At 38.5% G+C, this 19255-nt stretch overlaps 1 protein-coding gene across 4 annotated transcripts in view; it reads left to right on the top strand.

The window, feature by feature from the left end:
• The window catches only part of LOC134309822 (RNA-binding Raly-like protein), a 299334-nt gene that overhangs the window by 253920 nt on the left and 26159 nt on the right, over nt 1-19255 (top strand). For 3 of the 4 annotated variants that reach the window (XM_062991166.1, XM_062991167.1, XM_062991168.1), the window contains 2 exons: nt 4505-4580; nt 18768-18815. In XM_062991166.1, the coding sequence (XP_062847236.1) occupies nt 4505-4580; nt 18768-18815 (124 nt within the window). Of the gene's footprint in view, nt 1-344; nt 422-4504; nt 4581-18767; nt 18816-19255 lie in introns of those variants that run through there. The other variant, XM_062991170.1, reaches the window with a different exon arrangement.

The raw sequence follows: 19255 nt of genomic DNA, 5'->3' as shown, positions 1-19255 counted from the left end.
TCTTTATTTTGTGAAAACTGTTGTATAAAAGCAATAGAACACTTGAGGTCCCTCTCGTGTTCTATTGCTTAATTAATGCACATGGTTTTGGAATGGTCATGTGTTCACATACTTTTAGCAAATAATGTTTATAGTATTCATTTAAAAGACACTTAAAAAATATGGTATATCCACCAGGACAGTGTCCATGTGTTGGTTATTTTGAGGGTGACTGTGGGTGGCTCAGAGTGAGCACCCATGTGAATAGAGATCTTTCATTTATCCCCTTCGTTACTTAAAAAGCTGTTTGCAACATTCTAGGCTTTCAGCACGGGGGTCTCTAGGCAACCGCTGGAGCCGAGACAAGCACATGAATAAATATTCCTCACAGTAACCCCAAATTCTCACTGTCCTTGATGAAAATAAGATGGCTGAATTATAGGTAATGCTTGTCACCTATTTCTCCACTACATCTCTTTCTCAGTCTGTTGCTTTGTTTTGTTCTTGGTTTACCCTTGTTGCAGATCCTCTATCTTTTTTTTTCATTATCTTATTTTACTCTCTCGCCTGTTCGACTCTTTGCTTTGATGGATACCCCTGCTCTGCTGAGACTGGTACCTGATACACACTGCGGCTGACAGCACAGTCAAACTTGCTCAAATCTGGCCTGCAGCCAAACTTTAGCCAACTGGGTCCAACAGACAAGCACTCAAAGGCTCAGTTCTGGCCAGTTGTGTGTTATATCCTCACCTCCTCACATACTGATTACTTTTCTATGAAACTTTATCCGCAACAGTCAGGCTAACTTTCTTCACACTGCTGCCTGTAAAATAGGAAAAACCTGTAATAATATACTTAATTGTTCCTTGAACTGAATAAACATTTTAAATGGTTAAAGCCTTTGGATGGTTGGTTCTCATAACTGGTCCAAATTATCAACATTATTGACATTGTCCTAATTATTGGCAGTCCAAAACTAAAATTAATTTTTAAATTAAAAACCTGCACATATAATAGTTTGCGAATGCTGGATCATTGAGAATGAACATGGATCTTTGGGGTGACATCTCTAAATGAGTGACTGTGACGCACTATAACATACTATGCTATATATAGTAAGTCAGTACTAACTAGCTAAAATTATATAGACTTTTATATACACTTTTATATAAGTAAGTTATAAAGATGTAGGACCATTATTTGCCTTAAAAAAAGCTTTGATCCTTCTTGGAATGCTGTCAAACAAGTCCTGATACATTTGTGATTATTCAGCATTCTTTAATGAGAAAATCTTTGAGTTATTTTGAAGTATTGTTATTTAAAGAAGGTGATGATCTGCATTATGTGCTACACGACTTCCAGTAAGGGTTCATTTTTAGGTTTTTATCAGTGGGTTTGATCCCCAGGTGGGCCGGTCCAGGTCCTTTCTGTGTGTAGTTTGCATGTTCTCCCCGTGTCTGCGTGGGTTTCCTCTGGGAGCTCCAGTTTCCTCCCACAGTCCAAAACCATTCAAGTGAGGTGAATTGGGGATACAAAATTGTCCATGACTGTGTTTGACATTAAACTTGTGAACTGATGAATCTTGTGTAACGAGTAACTACCGTTTCTGTCATGAATGTAACCAAAGTGTAAAACATGATGTTAAAATCCTAATAAATAAATAAATAAATATTACTGCCTGGTCAGGGTTATGTTACAATGCAGTGACACACCCTGGACAGGCCAATCATGTCTGTTTGTAGACGCCCGACCAGCCCATAGTACCATTGGGGATTAAATCGCTTTATCCCAACAGTACTGGACTAGCATAATTTATCGCTGTGCTACCCAAGTGCCAAAAAAAGTGTTTTTAACATAGCGTGTACCTGTATTTTTTTATTGATTTATTTTTTATTGTTTGTAGTATGACTGAACATAGCAGCTGCTGGACCTAATGATTTCCACAATGGTGCTGCGGTGCTGGAAAAGCGTTTGTTTTGTTTAGGTCAATCATAAATCACTCCATAAATATTATACATTTTTATATCAGACCTTGCATAAGTAATTTGTCCATGATCCATGCACCCGTATTTTGACACAAAACTATGCATTTGTAATTGTGATACAGTCATATTAAATTTAAACTAATTTCTCATCTGGATCATCTGTTTTAATGGGAAAATAAACTGACACATCAGTACATGATGACTTCATTTCTGTATAAAAAATGAAGTAGAATTAATGTTGAATCACTGAACAGATCGATGTTAATAACAATACTTCAAAATTATTGGAGCTTGCTAAACTGCTTCATGTGTTTACACAGAATTACAGTACCAGTGGGAACAGACATAATGTCAGCAGTCACAGTGGGATGCTTTATTACTGTCACTTAAATTATGCAGTGTATTTTTTGTTTTAGTTCTAGAATTGGTAATGTTAGACAGTGTAACTTTAAAATACACTATATGGCCAAAAGTATGTGGTATGAATTTAAATATGTGTACATGTGTTTAGGTTAGTATGTGTTTAGCCACATAGGTGATTGTCTAAAATATATTGTGTAAGTTTACAAATAGATATGAGTAAAATTAACTGGCTCATGTTAGCTTTCTAGGTGTACAGGTGTATTGTGTACAAGCAATTTAATCCTTATAACTTTATATTCTATTTTTTTTTTTTTCATATACTGGATTCTGAGTGTGAATCTGAGTGTTTTGTATTAAACTGGTGCAGAAGCATCAATACAGTTTAAAGATGCAAAATGTAAGAAGTCAATGCAAATAAAGTGGAACATATTGAGAATGCAGCTCATTATATATTCTGTTTGATCTGGACAATTATTAGTATGGGATTTTATGCCTAAATTCGTCCACCACTAGAGGCTAGGTTCTTGTTTAATTTATTTACTGTTTATTTACCCTAGTTTATGTTTTCATTATTTTACATAAATTAGATTGTCTTATGAAGCTGACTGAAGGAGCCAAGGGGAAGCTGTTATCAATTTAAAAGGCTTTATATTTGGAGACTGTTTGAAAAAAAAGAGATTGTTTTGTTTAATAGTGTAAGGCAAAATAGTACTGACTGTAAACAAGCATGACCAAATTTTTTATTAGATTTAAAACAGTTATATTTATACAGTTATGCAGTATAGTGTAATGTATGCAATTCATGATCATTTTATAATTCCTGAGCAAAACAACATGCTTTGTTTTACATTGATTGTCTCACATGCTGTTTACTCATATTTGGCAGCCTTGATCATGCCCACAATGACAGGCTAAAGACGTGAGAGAGAATCTATAAAATACGTTCTTTAGAATAAAAGTCTGCCAAATTTACCACATTTTTACCTAAATAGCTTAGTCTATAATCAGGCATTTGGATGGATGGATGGATGGATGGATACTTTATTAATCCCGAAGGAAATTAAGGCCTCAGTAGCAAGTTACATAAATCAAAAGTACTAGTACACACTGCAGACATTCAAATTATATAAACAAGTATCTGTTTAGTCACAACAACCCTCAGACAACACACTACAACAACAGGACCTGGGGGTGCCTGTCTGGCAGATGTGCACACACACACATGTGCTCACCCACATACATAGATAGATACATAGAGTTAATTAACATAAAGATCATATAGTTCATTTGCATAAACAGTGCACTTCAACCTGGACAACCTGATACCAGTGTCTTTACTTCATGAACTTTTTGAAATGATTGTTTTTGTTGCTGCATTTTACCTGTACATTTAGGCATTTTAATTATCTCTTTGCTTGAATATTTTACAAATGTGCATAAATTTTTTTAAACATAAGCATATGGCTGTAGGTAGTCACATTTAAAGCAGTTTGTGCAAACAGATTCCATTGCACCTTGCCAACTTTTTACATTGATCTTGAGTGCTTCAATGATAAATCTACATCTTTTAAAGGGTGAAATGTGTGTTGTACTGTTAGTACTGCTACAAAATTGTTCTCTTTTTCCAACTCAGATGCAGAAAAAACAGAAGCTTATGATGGTTATAACATGCTAGTAAGCTTCCGAAGTTTTATCATTTTGATGCATTACCTTTTTGGCACAATTTAGCAGTGAGAAAGTGTTTTTATCATGGCACTTGAAGCACAAAATGAAACAAGTCAAATTTTGCCCAAAAGCATACATTTTAATTTTTCTTTTAGTGCTTTTTGAAATTCATGCTTTTTTAACAAATTAAGGAGGTAATATTCTTGCTGTTATATAACTATGAAGCATAGAAATCATTATCAAGATTCTGTCATATACATTATCATTTTTATTAACACTGCTATTTTAAACTTAATTTCCAAAAATCCATAAGTCTATTTAAAAGCACAACTAGCTGCAAGATTACCAATCATTGTTTCTGGTAGGTACAGGTTAATTAAAAAAACGTAGCCATATTAGCAAGGCCCCCATGTGTAGGGCTGAAAATGCTATTTCCTCGGCTACTTAATGCGGTTTTAGGGAGTGCACAGATGTGAGATTCTGCTAATACTTTTTTTTCTTTCTATCTGCAGATATAAACATGGCCGGGGAGCCCAAACCATACAGGCCCAAAGCTGGCTCCAAACGACCCCTCTCTGCTGTTTACACGTGAGTATTACTGATTTCTTTTACAAACCATGTTTCAAAAAAATTGGAGAGTAGGTGGAATGCAAATGAAAACAAAAACGCAGTGATTTTAGTCACTTTAGTTTTAGTTTTTTATAAAAATATATTTATTCGATGCCTGCAACCCATTCGGACAGGGACACTGTCAGACTGCAAAGTTTGTGGAATTATCAGAAACACCTCTTTTTTACAGGTGAATTGGAAACAGATGATTCATTAGTTTGGCTATAAACAAAGCATTAATTAAAGTCTAAGTCATTTTTTATGACAAGTTTACCTTTCTAATTGTTGTTGGAAATCATGGACTTTGTTCTCTTTGGAAAAAAAATGTAAATAGAACATATCCATTTTTTTATATTTTCATCACTGCTTTTCCCTAGTCAGGGCTACGGCAGGTCCGGTTTCACCAGGAAACCCTGGGTGAAAAGCAGAAATACCCAGGACAAGGCTCCAATCCATGCCAACCCCCAAAAAAGACATAGTTAATCATATGTATAGATACCTGGCTGTACAGCTGAGATTTGAACCCAAATTTCAAAAGTGGTGGGTTTCCGTAATAGACCGTTGAGCCACCTGAAGGTTTTTGTGGTCAGTAAAGTTGGTATAAGATGATATTCCTTGTAGAAAAAGCACTATACAAATCAATTGACTGAGCACTAAAGGGCACATCCAAATTCAAAGTCTTAAGCCAGCATCTGGTTATGGTATGGGGTGTGCAAGTTCCAATGGCATGGGTAAATTGCACATAAGTTAAGGGACTATTAATGCTGAGGGTTGTGTACACATTTTAAAGCAACATATGCTCCATAATGTGCATAGCTTTTTAGGTATATTTTTCAGCTAAACAAGCCATATTCTGCATTGTATTAAGATGCAAGATTGGGATCTTTGCAGTCAGACATGACATCAGAAACATGTGGATCATTATGAAGCACAGTATAAGACAGAGGCCCAGGATCGTTGAGCAGCTTATGTGTTATATCAAGCAAAACTGGAAAAACATCCAGTACAATGATGCTTTTAATGGTAACCTCATTTCCTAAATTATCACAGAATGTTGTTAAAAGGAAAGGTGATGTAACTCATTGGTAAGCATGTTCATGTCCCAACTTTTTTTGGAATATGTTGCATTAAATTCAGAATAAGTTCATGAGTGCATATAAAAAAGTTTCTGTACTGTTTTCAAATAGACACAAGTCAAAAAAGCTGTGCCGTCTGGTTTTATAAACGTTTCCTGCTTTCCCAGAAATTCTGTTCATTTTATTATTTGTAATTCACATTTTATCATTTTATTTTTTCAAATACTGATTTTTTAGTGTGTTTGTAGTTACTAAGGCAAGTAAAAAGGTTGAACTACCTTGTACATTATCTACCTTGCTTTCCCAATATGTTGTTACATCTGAAAATCTATTGTTGGGTTTGAGGTTGAGTTTGGGTTTATTTAGCTTTTCAGTAACTTGATTGTTGGAGTTTGTTTCAATGCTTTTTTTTTTGCTGTTGACCAACAGGTAGGGGTAGATGGTACAATATATACATATGTTTAATGCAACATAAAGTTTCTTCATAAAGAAAATGTTGAGCAACCATTTAGTACAAGATAAGTATGCTTTTTGGCATAGGTTTTACAAGTTTGGAAGGATGCATTAGAGCCTGTACCATTTTGTGGCATACAACACATACTTCACTCATTTGTAAACACTATGGTAAAGGGTGGCTTACAGTGGGGTCAAAAAGTATTTAGTCAGCCACTGATTGTGCAAGTTCTCCTACTTAGAAAGATGAGAGAGGTCTGTAATTTTCATCATAGGTACACTTCAACTATGAGAGACAAAAATACAAAAAAAAATCCAGGAAATCACATTGTAGGATTTTTAAAGAATTTATTTGTAAATTATGGTGGAAAATAAGTATTTGGTCAATAACAAAAGTTCAACTCAATACTTTGTAACATAACCTTTGTTGGCAATGACAGAGTTCAAACGTTTCCTGTAAGTCTTCACCAGGTTTGCACACACTGTAGCTGGTATTTTGGCCCATTCCTCCATGCAGATCTCCTCTAGAGCAGTGATGTTTTGGGGCTGTCGCTGGGCAACACGGACTCCACAAATTTTCTATGGGGTTGAGGTCTGGAGATTGGCTAGGCCACTCCAGGACCTTGAAATGCTTTTTACGGAGCCACTCCTTCGTTGCCCGAGCAGTGTGTTTGGGATCATTGTCATGCTGGAAGACCCAGCCACGTTCCATCTTCAATGCTCTCACTGATGGAAGGAGGTTTTGGCTTAAAATCTCACGATACATGGCCCCGTTCATTCTTCCCTTAACACGGATCAGTCGTCCTGTCCCCTTTGCAGAAAAACAGCCCCAAAGCATGATGTTTCCACCCCCATGCTTCACAGTAGGTATGGTGTTCTTGGGTTCTTCTTCTTCCTCCAAACACGACGAGTTGAGTTTTTACCAAAAAGTTCCATTTTGGTTTCATCTGACCACATGATATTCTCCCAATCCTCTTCTGGATCATCCATATGCTCTCTGGCAAACTTCAGACGGGCCTGGACATGTACTGGCTTAAGCAGGGGGACACGCCTGGCACTGCAGGATTTGAGTCCCTCTCGGCGTAGTGTGTTACTGATGGTAGCCTTTGTTACTTTGGTCCCAGCTCTCTGCAGGTCATTCATCAGGTCCCTCCGTGTAGTTCTGGGATTTTTGCTCACCGTTCTCATGATCATTTTGACCCCACGGGATGAGATCTTGACCCCAAGGGAGATTATCAATGGTCTTGTATGTCTTCCATTTTCTTACAATTGCTCCCACAGTTGATTTATTCACACCAACCTGCTTGCCTATTGTAGATTCACTCTTCCCAGCCTGGTGCAGGTCTACAATTTTCTTCCTGGTGTCCTTCGACAGCTCTTTGGTCTTGGCCATGGTTGAGTTTGGAGTCTGACTGTTTGAGGCTGTGGACAGGTGTCTTTTATACAGATAACGAGGTCAAACAGGTGCCATTAATACAGGTAACGAGTGGAGGACAGAAGAGCTTCTTAAAGAAGAAGTTACAGGTCTGTGAGAGCCAGAAATCTTGCTTGTTTGTTATTGACCAAATACTTATTTTCCACCATAATTTACAAATCAATTCTTTAAAAATCCTACAATGTGATTTCTTGGATTTTTTTTTTCTCATTTTGTCTCTCATAGTTGAAGTGTGCCTATGATGAAAATTACAGACCTCTCTCATCTTTCTAAGCAGGAGAACCTGCACAATCAGTGGCTGACTAAATACTTTTTGACCCCACTGTATTTGACCATTTCACTTTATTCCATATATTCATAGACTGGTGCCTACACTCTCAAATGTGTATTTTTCTTTGTAATTAAGCTTTTATTTATGCATTAATTTTATTTACTGCAACCCACTTATAATAATCTTTTTCACTGGTTATGAACAGGCCACAAGCTATAATGTCATTTGCTTAAATGCATGCAGTAAATCTAACTTAAAGCATCTTGGTTTTTTTTAAGATCATGCTCATTTATTTGTCACGCCAAATTATTACTTTGTAATTAATATGTGATGCTTGTTTATATTATTATTATAGCGACAGTTTATGACTAAAATTCTCTCGTAGCATTTCCAGTATGCTAGTGCTTAAACCATGGCTGTTGTTACTGGATAATTAATATAAATTTTTTTTTATGTCAGTCTCAGCCTGATGTGTGATGAATTCTACTGAAATGCAGGTGTCACTGTCACTATTAGGTGTCATTTTACATTGCCATGAACATAGAGGTTGCCATGCGAAAAAGCCCTTGTTTAAAATTTTGTAGAAATTAGATTAAATTAGAGTAGAAATTAAAAACTGGCATGATATACATACAAATGGCTTATAGAATCTAATTCTGAAGATGTTTACCAAAACATCTAGATTGGTTTCTAAAAAAATGGTGCTTGTCTACCATAACCATTTTCCTGACTTTAATCACATTGAAAATTGAGGAATGATTTTGCAGCTGTAGGTCTATCAGAGGGACACTTCCAATGTTTAGAAATTACAAATGGTTGGCTAAATGAAAAGAGCAAATATAGAACAACGCTTCAAAAGTCAATGGCTTTGGCACAGCATACTAGTGTTATTAATGTTTGATAGTCCCCCCCCCCCCCCCCCCCCATTTTTATCCTATAGTCTAGTCGTGTCCAATTACCCTGAATGCGTCCTCTATACTGATTCGACCCTTCACCGCTGACTGAGGACGCCTCTCAACTGACATGCGCCCCCTCCGGTACGCACAGTCAGTACAGGTAGTGCATTTTTCACCTACACGAGTCGAGTTCATATACTTGACAGGCACTGTGCACGGAGGGCCACACCCCCATCAGCATTATTCCTCAGCCCTGTGCAGGTGCCATCAGTCAGCCAGCAGGGGCCGCAGTTGCACCAGTTATGAGGACCTATGATCCGACTTTCTTACCCCTAACCCTGAACAACAGCCAATCGTTGTTCATACTCCTGCCCAGCCCAGTCGGAAGGCAGAGCTGATGTTCGATACGTTGTATTCGAAACCCCAACTCTGGTGAGCTAGCGTACTTTACCGCTGCGCCACCTGAGCAGCCTGAAAGTGTTTGTCTTTTAAGCATATTTTATATATATATATACAGTGTATCACAAAAGTGAGTACACCCCTCACATTTCTGCAGATATTTAAGTATATCTTTTCATGGGACAACACTGACAAAATGACACTTTGACACAATGAAAAGTAGTCTGTGTGCAGCTTATATAACAGTGTAAATTTATTCTTCCCTCAAAAAAACTCAATATACAGCCATTAATGTCTAAACCACCGGCAACAAAAGTGAGTACACCCCTTAGTGAAAGTTCCTGAAGTGTCAATATTTTGTGTGGCCACCATTATTTCCCAGAACTGCCTTAACTCTCCTGGGCATGGAGTTTACCAGAGCTTCACAGGTTGCCACTGGAATGCTTTTCCACTCCTCCATGACGACATCACGGAGCTGGCGGATATTCGAGACTTTGCGCTTTTCTGCTGGTCGCTTGAGGATGCCCCAAAGATGTTCTATTGGGTTTAGGTCTGGAGACATGCTTGGCCAGTCCATCACCTTTACCCTCAGCCTCTTCAATAAAGCAGTGGTCGTCTTAGAGGTGTGTTTGGGGTCATTATCATGCTGGAACACTGCCCTGCGACCCAGTTTCCGGAGGGAGGGGATCATGCTCTGCTTCAGTATTTCACAGTACATATTGGAGTTCATGTGTCCCTCAATGAAATGTAACTCCCCAACACCTGCTGCACTCATGCAGCCCCAGACCATGGCATTCCCACCACCATGCTTGACTGTAGGCATGACGCACTTATCTTTGTACTCCTCACCTGATTGCCGCCACACATGCTTGAGACCATCTGAACCAAACAAATTAATCTTGGTCTCATCAGACCATAGGACATGGTTCCAGTAATCCATGTCCTTTGTTGACATGTCTTCAGCAAACTGTTTGCGGGATTTCTTGTGTAGAGACTTCAGAAGAGGCTTCCTTCTGGGGTGACAGCCATGCAGACCAATTTGATGTAGTGTGCGGCGTATGGTCTGAGCACTGACAGGCTGACCCCCCACCTTTTCAATCTCTGCAGCAATGCTGACAGCACTCCTGTGCCTATCTGTCAAAGACAGCAGTTGGATGTGACGCTGAGCACGTGCACTCAGCTTCTTTGGACGACCAACGCGAGGTCTGTTCTGAGTGGACCCTGCTCTTTTAAAACGCTGGATGATCTTGGCCACTGTGCTGCAGCTCACTTTCAGGGTGTTGGCAATCTTCTTGTAGCCTTGGCCATCTTCATGTAGCGCAACAATTCGTCTTTTAAGATCCTCAGAGAGTTCTTTGCCATGAGGTGCCATGTTGGAACTTTCAGTGACCAGTATGAGAGAGTGTGAGAGCTGTACTACTAAATTGAACACACCTGCTCCCTATGCACACCTGAGACCTAGTAACACTAACAAATCACATGACATTTTGGAGGGAAAATGACAAGCAGTGCTCAATTTGGACATTTAGGGGTGTAGTCTCTTAGGGGTGTACTCACTTTTGTTGCCAGTGGTTTAGACATTAATGGCTGTATATTGAGTTATTTTGAGGGAAGAATAAATTTACACTGTTATATAAGCTGCACACAGACTACTTTTCATTGTGTCAAAGTGTCATTTTGTCAGTGTTGTCCCATGAAAAGATATACTTAAATATCTGCAGAAATGTGAGGGGTGTACTCACTTTTGTGATACACTGTATATGTATATATATATATATTTATATATATATATTAGGGCTGTTGTTAATTCAGCTGTCAGCATATGCAATTTGTTGAGGGGGCCCCCAATTTTTTTTTGCACTGGGGCCCATGAGCTCCTAGTTACGCCACTGGTGTTGCATCTAGAAATGGTTCATATTATGAGCGCCTGTTTTCAGTTGCAGGGTTATGAACAGGAAAAGATCCTCACTTTTGTCAGATAATGTGAACAGACTTGTCATTTTGAATAACTGGCTGAAAGATGGGTAGCTATATAGGCATTGGCCGGCTTTATAAAAATAATTTATATGTAATCATTTTATCATTATTTTATGAATGTTTTTATTGGTAAACATGTTCTTGCAATAAAAAAGTGCATAACTGTTCAAATTGTGCTTAGTTATTAGTTAGCGATTAATTTGGTTCTTTGATCACGATTAATCTCGATTAAAAATTTTAATCGCGTGACAGCCCTAATCCCGTGACAGCCCTAATATATATATATATATATATATAATGTGGACAAAATGTGCTCATTTCTGTACATAATTTGTACCTTCATATTAATGTTGTTGTAAAGAATATTAAAACTGTTGAAAAAGATTTGCTCAGGTGGACACAAACAGCTGCATAACTCAATAATGAATAGCAGAATGTTGGAAACCAGCATTTAGCTAAATTAGAGCATTGAGAGTGACAGATTAGAATCGTGGAGGTAGTATTGCAGTCAGCACTTTTGTCAGTTATCAGGCGGAGATAATGCAGATGCTCTGTGTCTTTGTCGCGCTTCATTGTGCACTTATCAACAAAAATCTATGCTCACATTTGCTGAAGCTGCATTTGAGTCACTTTTGGACACCCAGGGACTGCAGGGCTGAGTCTCAAATGAGATACTTAATTCTATCCTGAGCCGAACAATAATGGGAGAATTATAGGCTGGAAGAGGTTATAATTCAAATACAAGGGGAAAGAGGACAGAGAGATTTAAATACATTCATTGTGAATCCTTTCACACTCCAAATAAATAGAATTACTGGGTTACCTTTGCTTTCAGTGTAAGTAACATTTGGTTTTATAATACAGTAGAATACATTATCATTGGATTGGGATTATTTCATAATTATTTAATGTAACAATTAGCAATCATGGCAGATGTGAATTGTAATTAAACAAGATTTTAAGTGGAAAAAGCAACAGAAACAAACACATTAAACATCCCTTTTGGTACCATTACTTTAATTATCAGGACCCCCACAGGACCACGTTAGAGCAGGTATTATTTAGGTGGTGGGTCATTCTCAGCACTGCAGTGACACTGACATGGTGGTGGTGTGTTAGTGTGTGTTGTGCTGGTGTGAGTGGATAAGACACATTAATGCTGCTGGAGTTTTTAAACACCTCACTGTCACTGCTGGACTGAGAATAGTCCACCAAAAATATCCAGCCAACAGTGCCCAATGGGCAGTGTCCTGTGACCACTGATGAAGGTCTAGAAGATGACCAACTTAAACAGCAGCAGACCTGCCAACATGTACGCATTTTGCGTAACGGGCACGCATTTTGACCTGCTAGTACGCTTGTACGATTCCATGTTCTAAAGTACGCATCTCGCATTTCGCCAGTTTCAGGTGACAGGTTGTCACTAAAGTTGATTCCGCCGCTGAGCCACAGAGATCTGCGTGTAAGCGGAGTGCTTTCGGCCAATCAGAGCGCTTCATTTTCACCCAACCACCCTGCCCCGCCTCGCGCTTCAGTCTGAGACCGTATTAATGATGAGACCCGCCACGGACTGCAGTATGAATGGGATTTCTCACAACGCGAATCATGGCGTCCGTTTAAGGTTTAAGTCCCGCCCTTCAACAAAAAGAGCCAATCAGCTTGCTGCTTGTGCCGCGAGCGGAGGGGGGGTCAGCGTGCTAGTGGCGTACCCCCCCCTCGCTGTGGAGTTGTGCGCAGGCGCAGTAGCCATAACAAGCCGAAAAATCGCGTTTTTTGTGCATTATTGAGAAAGACGCTACAAACTGTTCATGAGGTTTTTATCAGATTTTATCAATGATGTAAAATATATTGTTCAAATGGTAATCCCCTTTCGCCCGTAGAGCCGATAACATTGAAAAGGTAAAATTAAGATTTAACGGTGTTGTTAACCACTCAAGGTTACAAGGTTCATCTATTCAATATGTGTGTTGCAATGGTAACCATCACGTTTCCCTTTATTCTTACAATTTTAATGTTTTTATTTATTTATTTATTTATTTACAAAGAATGTCTTCAGTTTACTTTAATTTCTGACAAAATTCTCAGGTGGAATGAGTTTCCATGGGCTATACCTCTTGTACTATAGTTTATTTTCAATGCAATGTTGGGTGTGTGGTGTGATTGCAGTAACTGTCCAAAAGTAATGGTTTACAAGTATATGCTTATGGAGTAACTAAGGAAAGCAATGCATTGGGCTACATGCAACGAGCAGAAAGCAAAAACAGTTTAAAGAAGTAACTGTGTTCTACAGTTAATCTGTATTGTTATTATAATGACCGCAATACCGTTGTCAAGCTGTTCTGATAATAAAACTTGAGTGAAAGTATTATGCTTGCTTCTGCAATCTAAGTGGTGGGCGGGTGGTGGTGGATTGTTTTTTTTTTTGGCGGGGTGGGGGGGGGGGGGGTTGTACTCATAAAATTCTTTCAAGGTTGGCAGGTCTGCAGCAGCAACAGATGAGCGATCATCTTTACATTTCTTACATTACATTTCTTTACATCTACAAGTTGGACCAACTAGGTAGGAGTGTCTAATAGAGTGGACAGTGAGTGGACACGGCATTTAAAAACTCCAGCAGCACTGCTGTGTCTGATCCACTCATACCAGCACAACACACACTAACACACCACCACCATGTCAGTGTCACTGCAGTGCTGAGAATGATCCACCACCTAAATAATACCTGCTCTGTAGTGGACCTGTGGGGGTCCAGTTCATTAAAGAGATCCATATGAAGTGGTTAAAGCAAAGACAATTGAATGCTTACTTACTGCGGATGTCTTGAAGTACTATTGTTATAAATTTGTAGTGTCTTCATACATTTTCCCTCTGTCAAAGATTTTAAAACAGTGTAGTTTGTGCTGATAGATACATACTTTTTTTGTTGAGTTTTACAAGTATGTAGTTTAAGCTAATACGAGGGTTTTTCAAAAAGTTTCCGCACTTTCACAAACAAATGACATCACTTTTCTACACAGTCACCTTCTGATGCATTTTTCCCAGCGTCGTACCAACCTTTTAATGCCATCAGCAAAAAATGTTTTTGGTGAAGCACATAGCCACTGATGCACCGCTGCTTTCACATCATCATCACATGAAAATCTTTCTCCCTTTGAAGCTTCTTTGAGCGGTCCAAAAGGGTGGAAATCAGATGGCGCTAAATCCGGACTTTAAGCTGTCTCTCAGACACCACCAATTACTACTCCTCCTGCCCTTACCCTTTCCAACCAAATAGAAAAGGTGGTGCAGCAGGATATTCCGCTAGCACACCAACCCCGAGATTCAAAACTCAGTGTTGCCACCAGTCGGCTGGGTGCCATCAATTGGTAGTGCCTTCAGCAGATACTAACTGGCCACGATATCTGCAGGGTGGGGGCCGGACTATGTGTGGGTGGGATCTTCATATGCTGTGTAAGGACACTGATTGGCAGAAGAGAGGCCTGTGCAGAATGCAGGGGTGAGAAGAGGAGGGCTGTGCACATGTCGGAAGAGGCGTGTACAGCAATGTGCTCTCCTCGGATGCAATCGGGTATCCCTCAGCAGCGAAAGACAAATTGAGTGCGCTAAATTGGGAGGAAAATGGGGATAAAAAGCGTAAAAAAGAAGGTAAAAACATGCATATTAAGATGTTCAAAAGACATAGTCTTGGGACTTTCAGATGCAAGCAGACTTTCAGATGCAAGCAGAGCTAGATTTTAGAACCTTCTCTGAGTGCATGGCTTTTTTAAACCCACTTATTTTTAAAATAAGCATGTTATTTATTTTTTGTTCAGACTGCAGAAAATCTTACCTGCTTGAATCAAATCAGATTTGCACTGCTGGTCTTAACTGAAATAAAGTAAAAGTCAAGTGACATACTGAAAAAGAAAAAGAAAAAAAAAGAAATAATAATAATAATTAAAACAAAGTTCTAACAGGATGGTAAACACCTTTTAATAGATGCAAGATATAACCCTGAGACTTAACAAAGGCAGAACAATACTGTGGCTTAGAAAACACAAAATTAAATGAAAAGTATAAATACATTTACAAAATAGTAGACTCGAGAATAAATACACAAAAAAGAAAGAAAGAAAGAAACAGCTGACAAACAAGCAGACTAAAAAATAAGTCGCAGGTATACTTATTAAGCATTGCACCTACGTGTAGAAAGTAATGTTTGAAGTCTGCAGGGAATGCTTCGAAATGTAGTTAAAGAGTACTAAACCTCTGTCTAATAGTGCCTTTATAAATAAATAGAACAGGTCAAATACAGCCCTTTGTATTCGAATGGCAAACAGACTTGATTGGCACTTGATTCTAGGTTTAGAGAAATTCAATAGATAGGGTTTCTTTGTCTGTGGTGGAGCGGACAGAAAAGTAATGAGGCGTGCACTTGCAGATATCCAGCATAACTATTACTTCCAAGGCTGAAATATTTCCCCGAGGCATTTTATTGCTTTGTATTTTCACTGTCTTATTGCAGATGTGGCTTTTCCATTAGCTTTCATTATGCTGTCATGTATGTATTTTATCTGGGTTTATTTTTGACATTACACATTAATTTTAATATGATTTGCATTTTAACAGTGCCATTATTTGAGTTCTGTTAATTAGGAGAACATTACAGTAGAATAACAGAAAACATCTGCACTGTTTTAGATGATAATATTTTAATGAAATAAAAAAAAACAGTTGGATGAGGAAATTCAGTACAGCTGAATAATTAGACTGTATTGAACAGAGTGTGGTGTTTATTATAGACCGTGTTAGCTGTGCTGACCTGGCTGGGATTAGCAGGCTGGAAAGCAATCTAGGATCTGCTCGTTCACATATCTCACTAATGCCATCGCTCCCAGCCCTCAGTTTGCTGGTCTCACACTGACCACAGAGCGTGACCGGCAAGCCAATCCTCCTTGAGCATGTCAGGTTTGCTGGGTCTGATGCATCAGGGGTGAAACTAAGCTTTAAGTAAACACAGGGACATTGTTTTGTGCTCGGCCTGTCCTTTCCCAACTCCATTGATCAAAGAAAAACACTTTCCAAACAGCAATGAAATATGTACATACTGAATTGTTTGGTTTGCTCTGTAACAGGGTACTGGCCCACTGAGAGTCTCATTTACATTTGTTTACTTGGTCTGCTTTTTAAACCACAGTTATTTACCAATGAATACAATTCAAGAATAGAGCTGAAACAGGGACCCTTTTTCTAGTCCTAAAACTGAACTATGTGTAATTATGGATCTACTATTTATAGAAGAGAATAATAATAATAATAATAAACTTTTTTGTACTGACTTGTCACTTATTATTATGCCTCTAAAGGACAGGTTCTAAATATTGTTTTGAAATCCTGCATATTAAAGTAATAAATGTCTGAGCTCTTTTAAAGTTAATGCATGCTGTGAATTACTGATCAACCTAAAGTGCAGCTTTGTCAAGCTTTTCCACAGCAAACTTCTCATTCTGCTGTTAATTTCTGATTGCATTAAACATTCTGTTCATGTTGATTAATGGAAAAAGTCCCTGCTAAAGTAAACCTACCTTGCCAATGTTAAATTGGATAAAACTGGCTCCTCTGTCTGCTATCATTATTTAAAGTACTGATTGACTGAAAATGTAAACGTTTAAAAACTGGGCCAGGTGTGGCAGCAGGGCTTAATCATTAATCATGGCATTTTGCAAATATATTGGTTGAAGGAAGCAGTTGAGAACTAAGGTTTCTGCAAAAAGGTCCAACAGTAACAGCCTTACAAAGACACGATTTGAACTCACAACATTTTTTTTACTAAAAGGGTCTCTAAATATATGACAGAATTTGATGGGTCTAAAATAATTCTTACAGCAATTTACAGATTGGTGCTTTAAAAGCTTGACTAGGCATGCCCTTCTTATTATTTGTTAGCAATTATGAATGCCATCAGCTGGTGACCTCTCTGTGTGTATATGAATTGAACTGTTTTGACAACACCAACAGTCACTCAAAGGGACATTAAAAGAATATTTGTCCACATACACCAACTAGGCATAACATTATGACCACTGACAGGTGAAGTGAATAACACTGATTATCTCTTCACTGATTATCGCATCACCTGTTAGTGGGTGGGATATATTAGGCAGCAAGTGAACATTTTATCCTCAAAGTTGATGTGTGAGAAGCAGGAAAAATGGGCAAGCGTAAGGATTTCGAGCGAGTTTGACAAGGGCCAAATTGTGATGGCTAGACAAGTGGGTCAGAGCATCTCCAAAACTGCAGCTCTTGTGGGGTGTTCCCAGTCTGCAGTGGTCAGAATCTATCAAGAGTGATCCAAGGAAGGAACAGTGGTAAACCGGCGATAGGGTCAGGGGCAGTCAAGGCTTATTGATGCATGTAGGTAGTGAAGGCTGGCCCGTGTGGTCTGATCCAACAGACGAGCTACAGTAGCTCAAATTGCTGAAGAAGTTAAGGCTGATTCTGATAGAAAGGTGTCAGAATACACAGTGCATCACAGTTTGATGCATAGCCGCAGACCAGTCAGGGTGCCCATGCTGACCCCTGACCCATGCAATGGAAGAAGGTGGCCTGGTCTGATGAATCACGTTTTCTTTTACATCACGTGGATGGCTTTGACAAGTACCACCTACCTAAGCATTGTTGCAGACCATGTACACCCTTTCATGGAAACGGTATTCCCTGATGGCTGTGGCCTCTTTCAGCAGGATAATGCTCCCTGCCACAAAGCAAAAATGGTTCAGGAATGGTTTGGAAGCATAACGACTTTGAGGTGTTGACTTGGCCTCCAAATTCCCTAGATCTTAATCCAATCGAGCATCTGTGGGATGTGCTGGACAAACAAGTCCGATCCATGGAGGCCCCACCTCACAACTTACAGGAGTTAAAGGATCTGCTGCTAACATCTTGGTGCCAGATATCATAGCACACCCTCAGGGGTCTAATGGAGTCCATGCTTCGACGGGTCAGGGCTGTTTTGGCAGCAAAAGGGGGACCAACACAATATTAGGAAGGTGGTCATAATGTTATGCCTGATCGGTGTATAATCCAAGAACTGCCAAAACAGGTCTGTCTTAATTTAGAACCTAGTGAAATACAGGTGTTTCTGTTCACAGTTTAAAAAGCTTTACATCATTCTGAAGGTTACCCTGCAAGAACTGCAATCAATATTCCAATTTATTCCAAAGGTGTTCAGTAAGGTTGAGGTCAGGGATTTGTACCAGCCACTGGAGATCCTGCATACTAAACTTATCAAACCATGCTTTGGTCATGTTGGCAAAGGCCTTTCCCAAACTGTTGACACAAATTTAAAAGCATATGCTATACTATGTAATGGATTTTATATGACTATTAGAAATATGTGAACTCAATAATTAGAATGGGTGTCCACATGCTTTTGGTCATAATTTATACACGTCTCTTACATCTGGGATTTAAACATGCAGTTTACACTAAAATAGCTTTAAGCTTTCCTTATTTATTTACATTATCAGTCTCATAGTTTTGCTTATACTTTAAACATTTTGGCGGATTGACGTCATTAGATATACATGAAAATTAAAGGCCGCAAATACATTTTTGAACCTTTTTTCCTGTTTGGATGGTATTCAACCAGCATTTTTTCTTTTTTCACTGTCTTTTCAGTGGATATGAGTTTGACTATGACTACTACCGTGAGGATTTCTACAATCGGTATGTATTTATTTTTGCTATTTTAAATGGATTGACATTTCGACACGTTTTTTTTTTTTTTTTTTTTTTTTTTACTTTTTTACTTTTTTACTTTTAATCATTATAGAAAACTATTAAATGCTAATGAAAGAACATTTAGGCTGAAATCACGCTCGGCTTTTTTATGGCCTTTAACAGAGTAAATAGAGGTTCATTGTTTTCAGGAACAAGAAGAATTCAAAAGCGGTATAGAAGTGGCATTCACTAAATGTGCAGCTTTACCTTACTCATGTTTCTTTCTTTTTCTAATGAAAAGCATAGAAAATCAAAGAAAGGCACATTTGTGTGTGAAAATCTATTATGAGCACATCATAACCTACACCTACAGATTTCACATTTTCTTTTAAAATCATTTATCTGCTTATGATCAAGGTCTTTATTATTAAAGACATTTTGGTAAA

Source organism: Trichomycterus rosablanca, chromosome 3 (genome assembly GCF_030014385.1).
Source record: "Trichomycterus rosablanca isolate fTriRos1 chromosome 3, fTriRos1.hap1, whole genome shotgun sequence".
Classification (NCBI taxonomy): Eukaryota; Metazoa; Chordata; class Actinopteri; order Siluriformes; family Trichomycteridae; genus Trichomycterus; species Trichomycterus rosablanca.
Note: the sequence above shows the minus strand (reverse complement) of the source record. Positions and strands in the feature narration are given on the sequence as shown.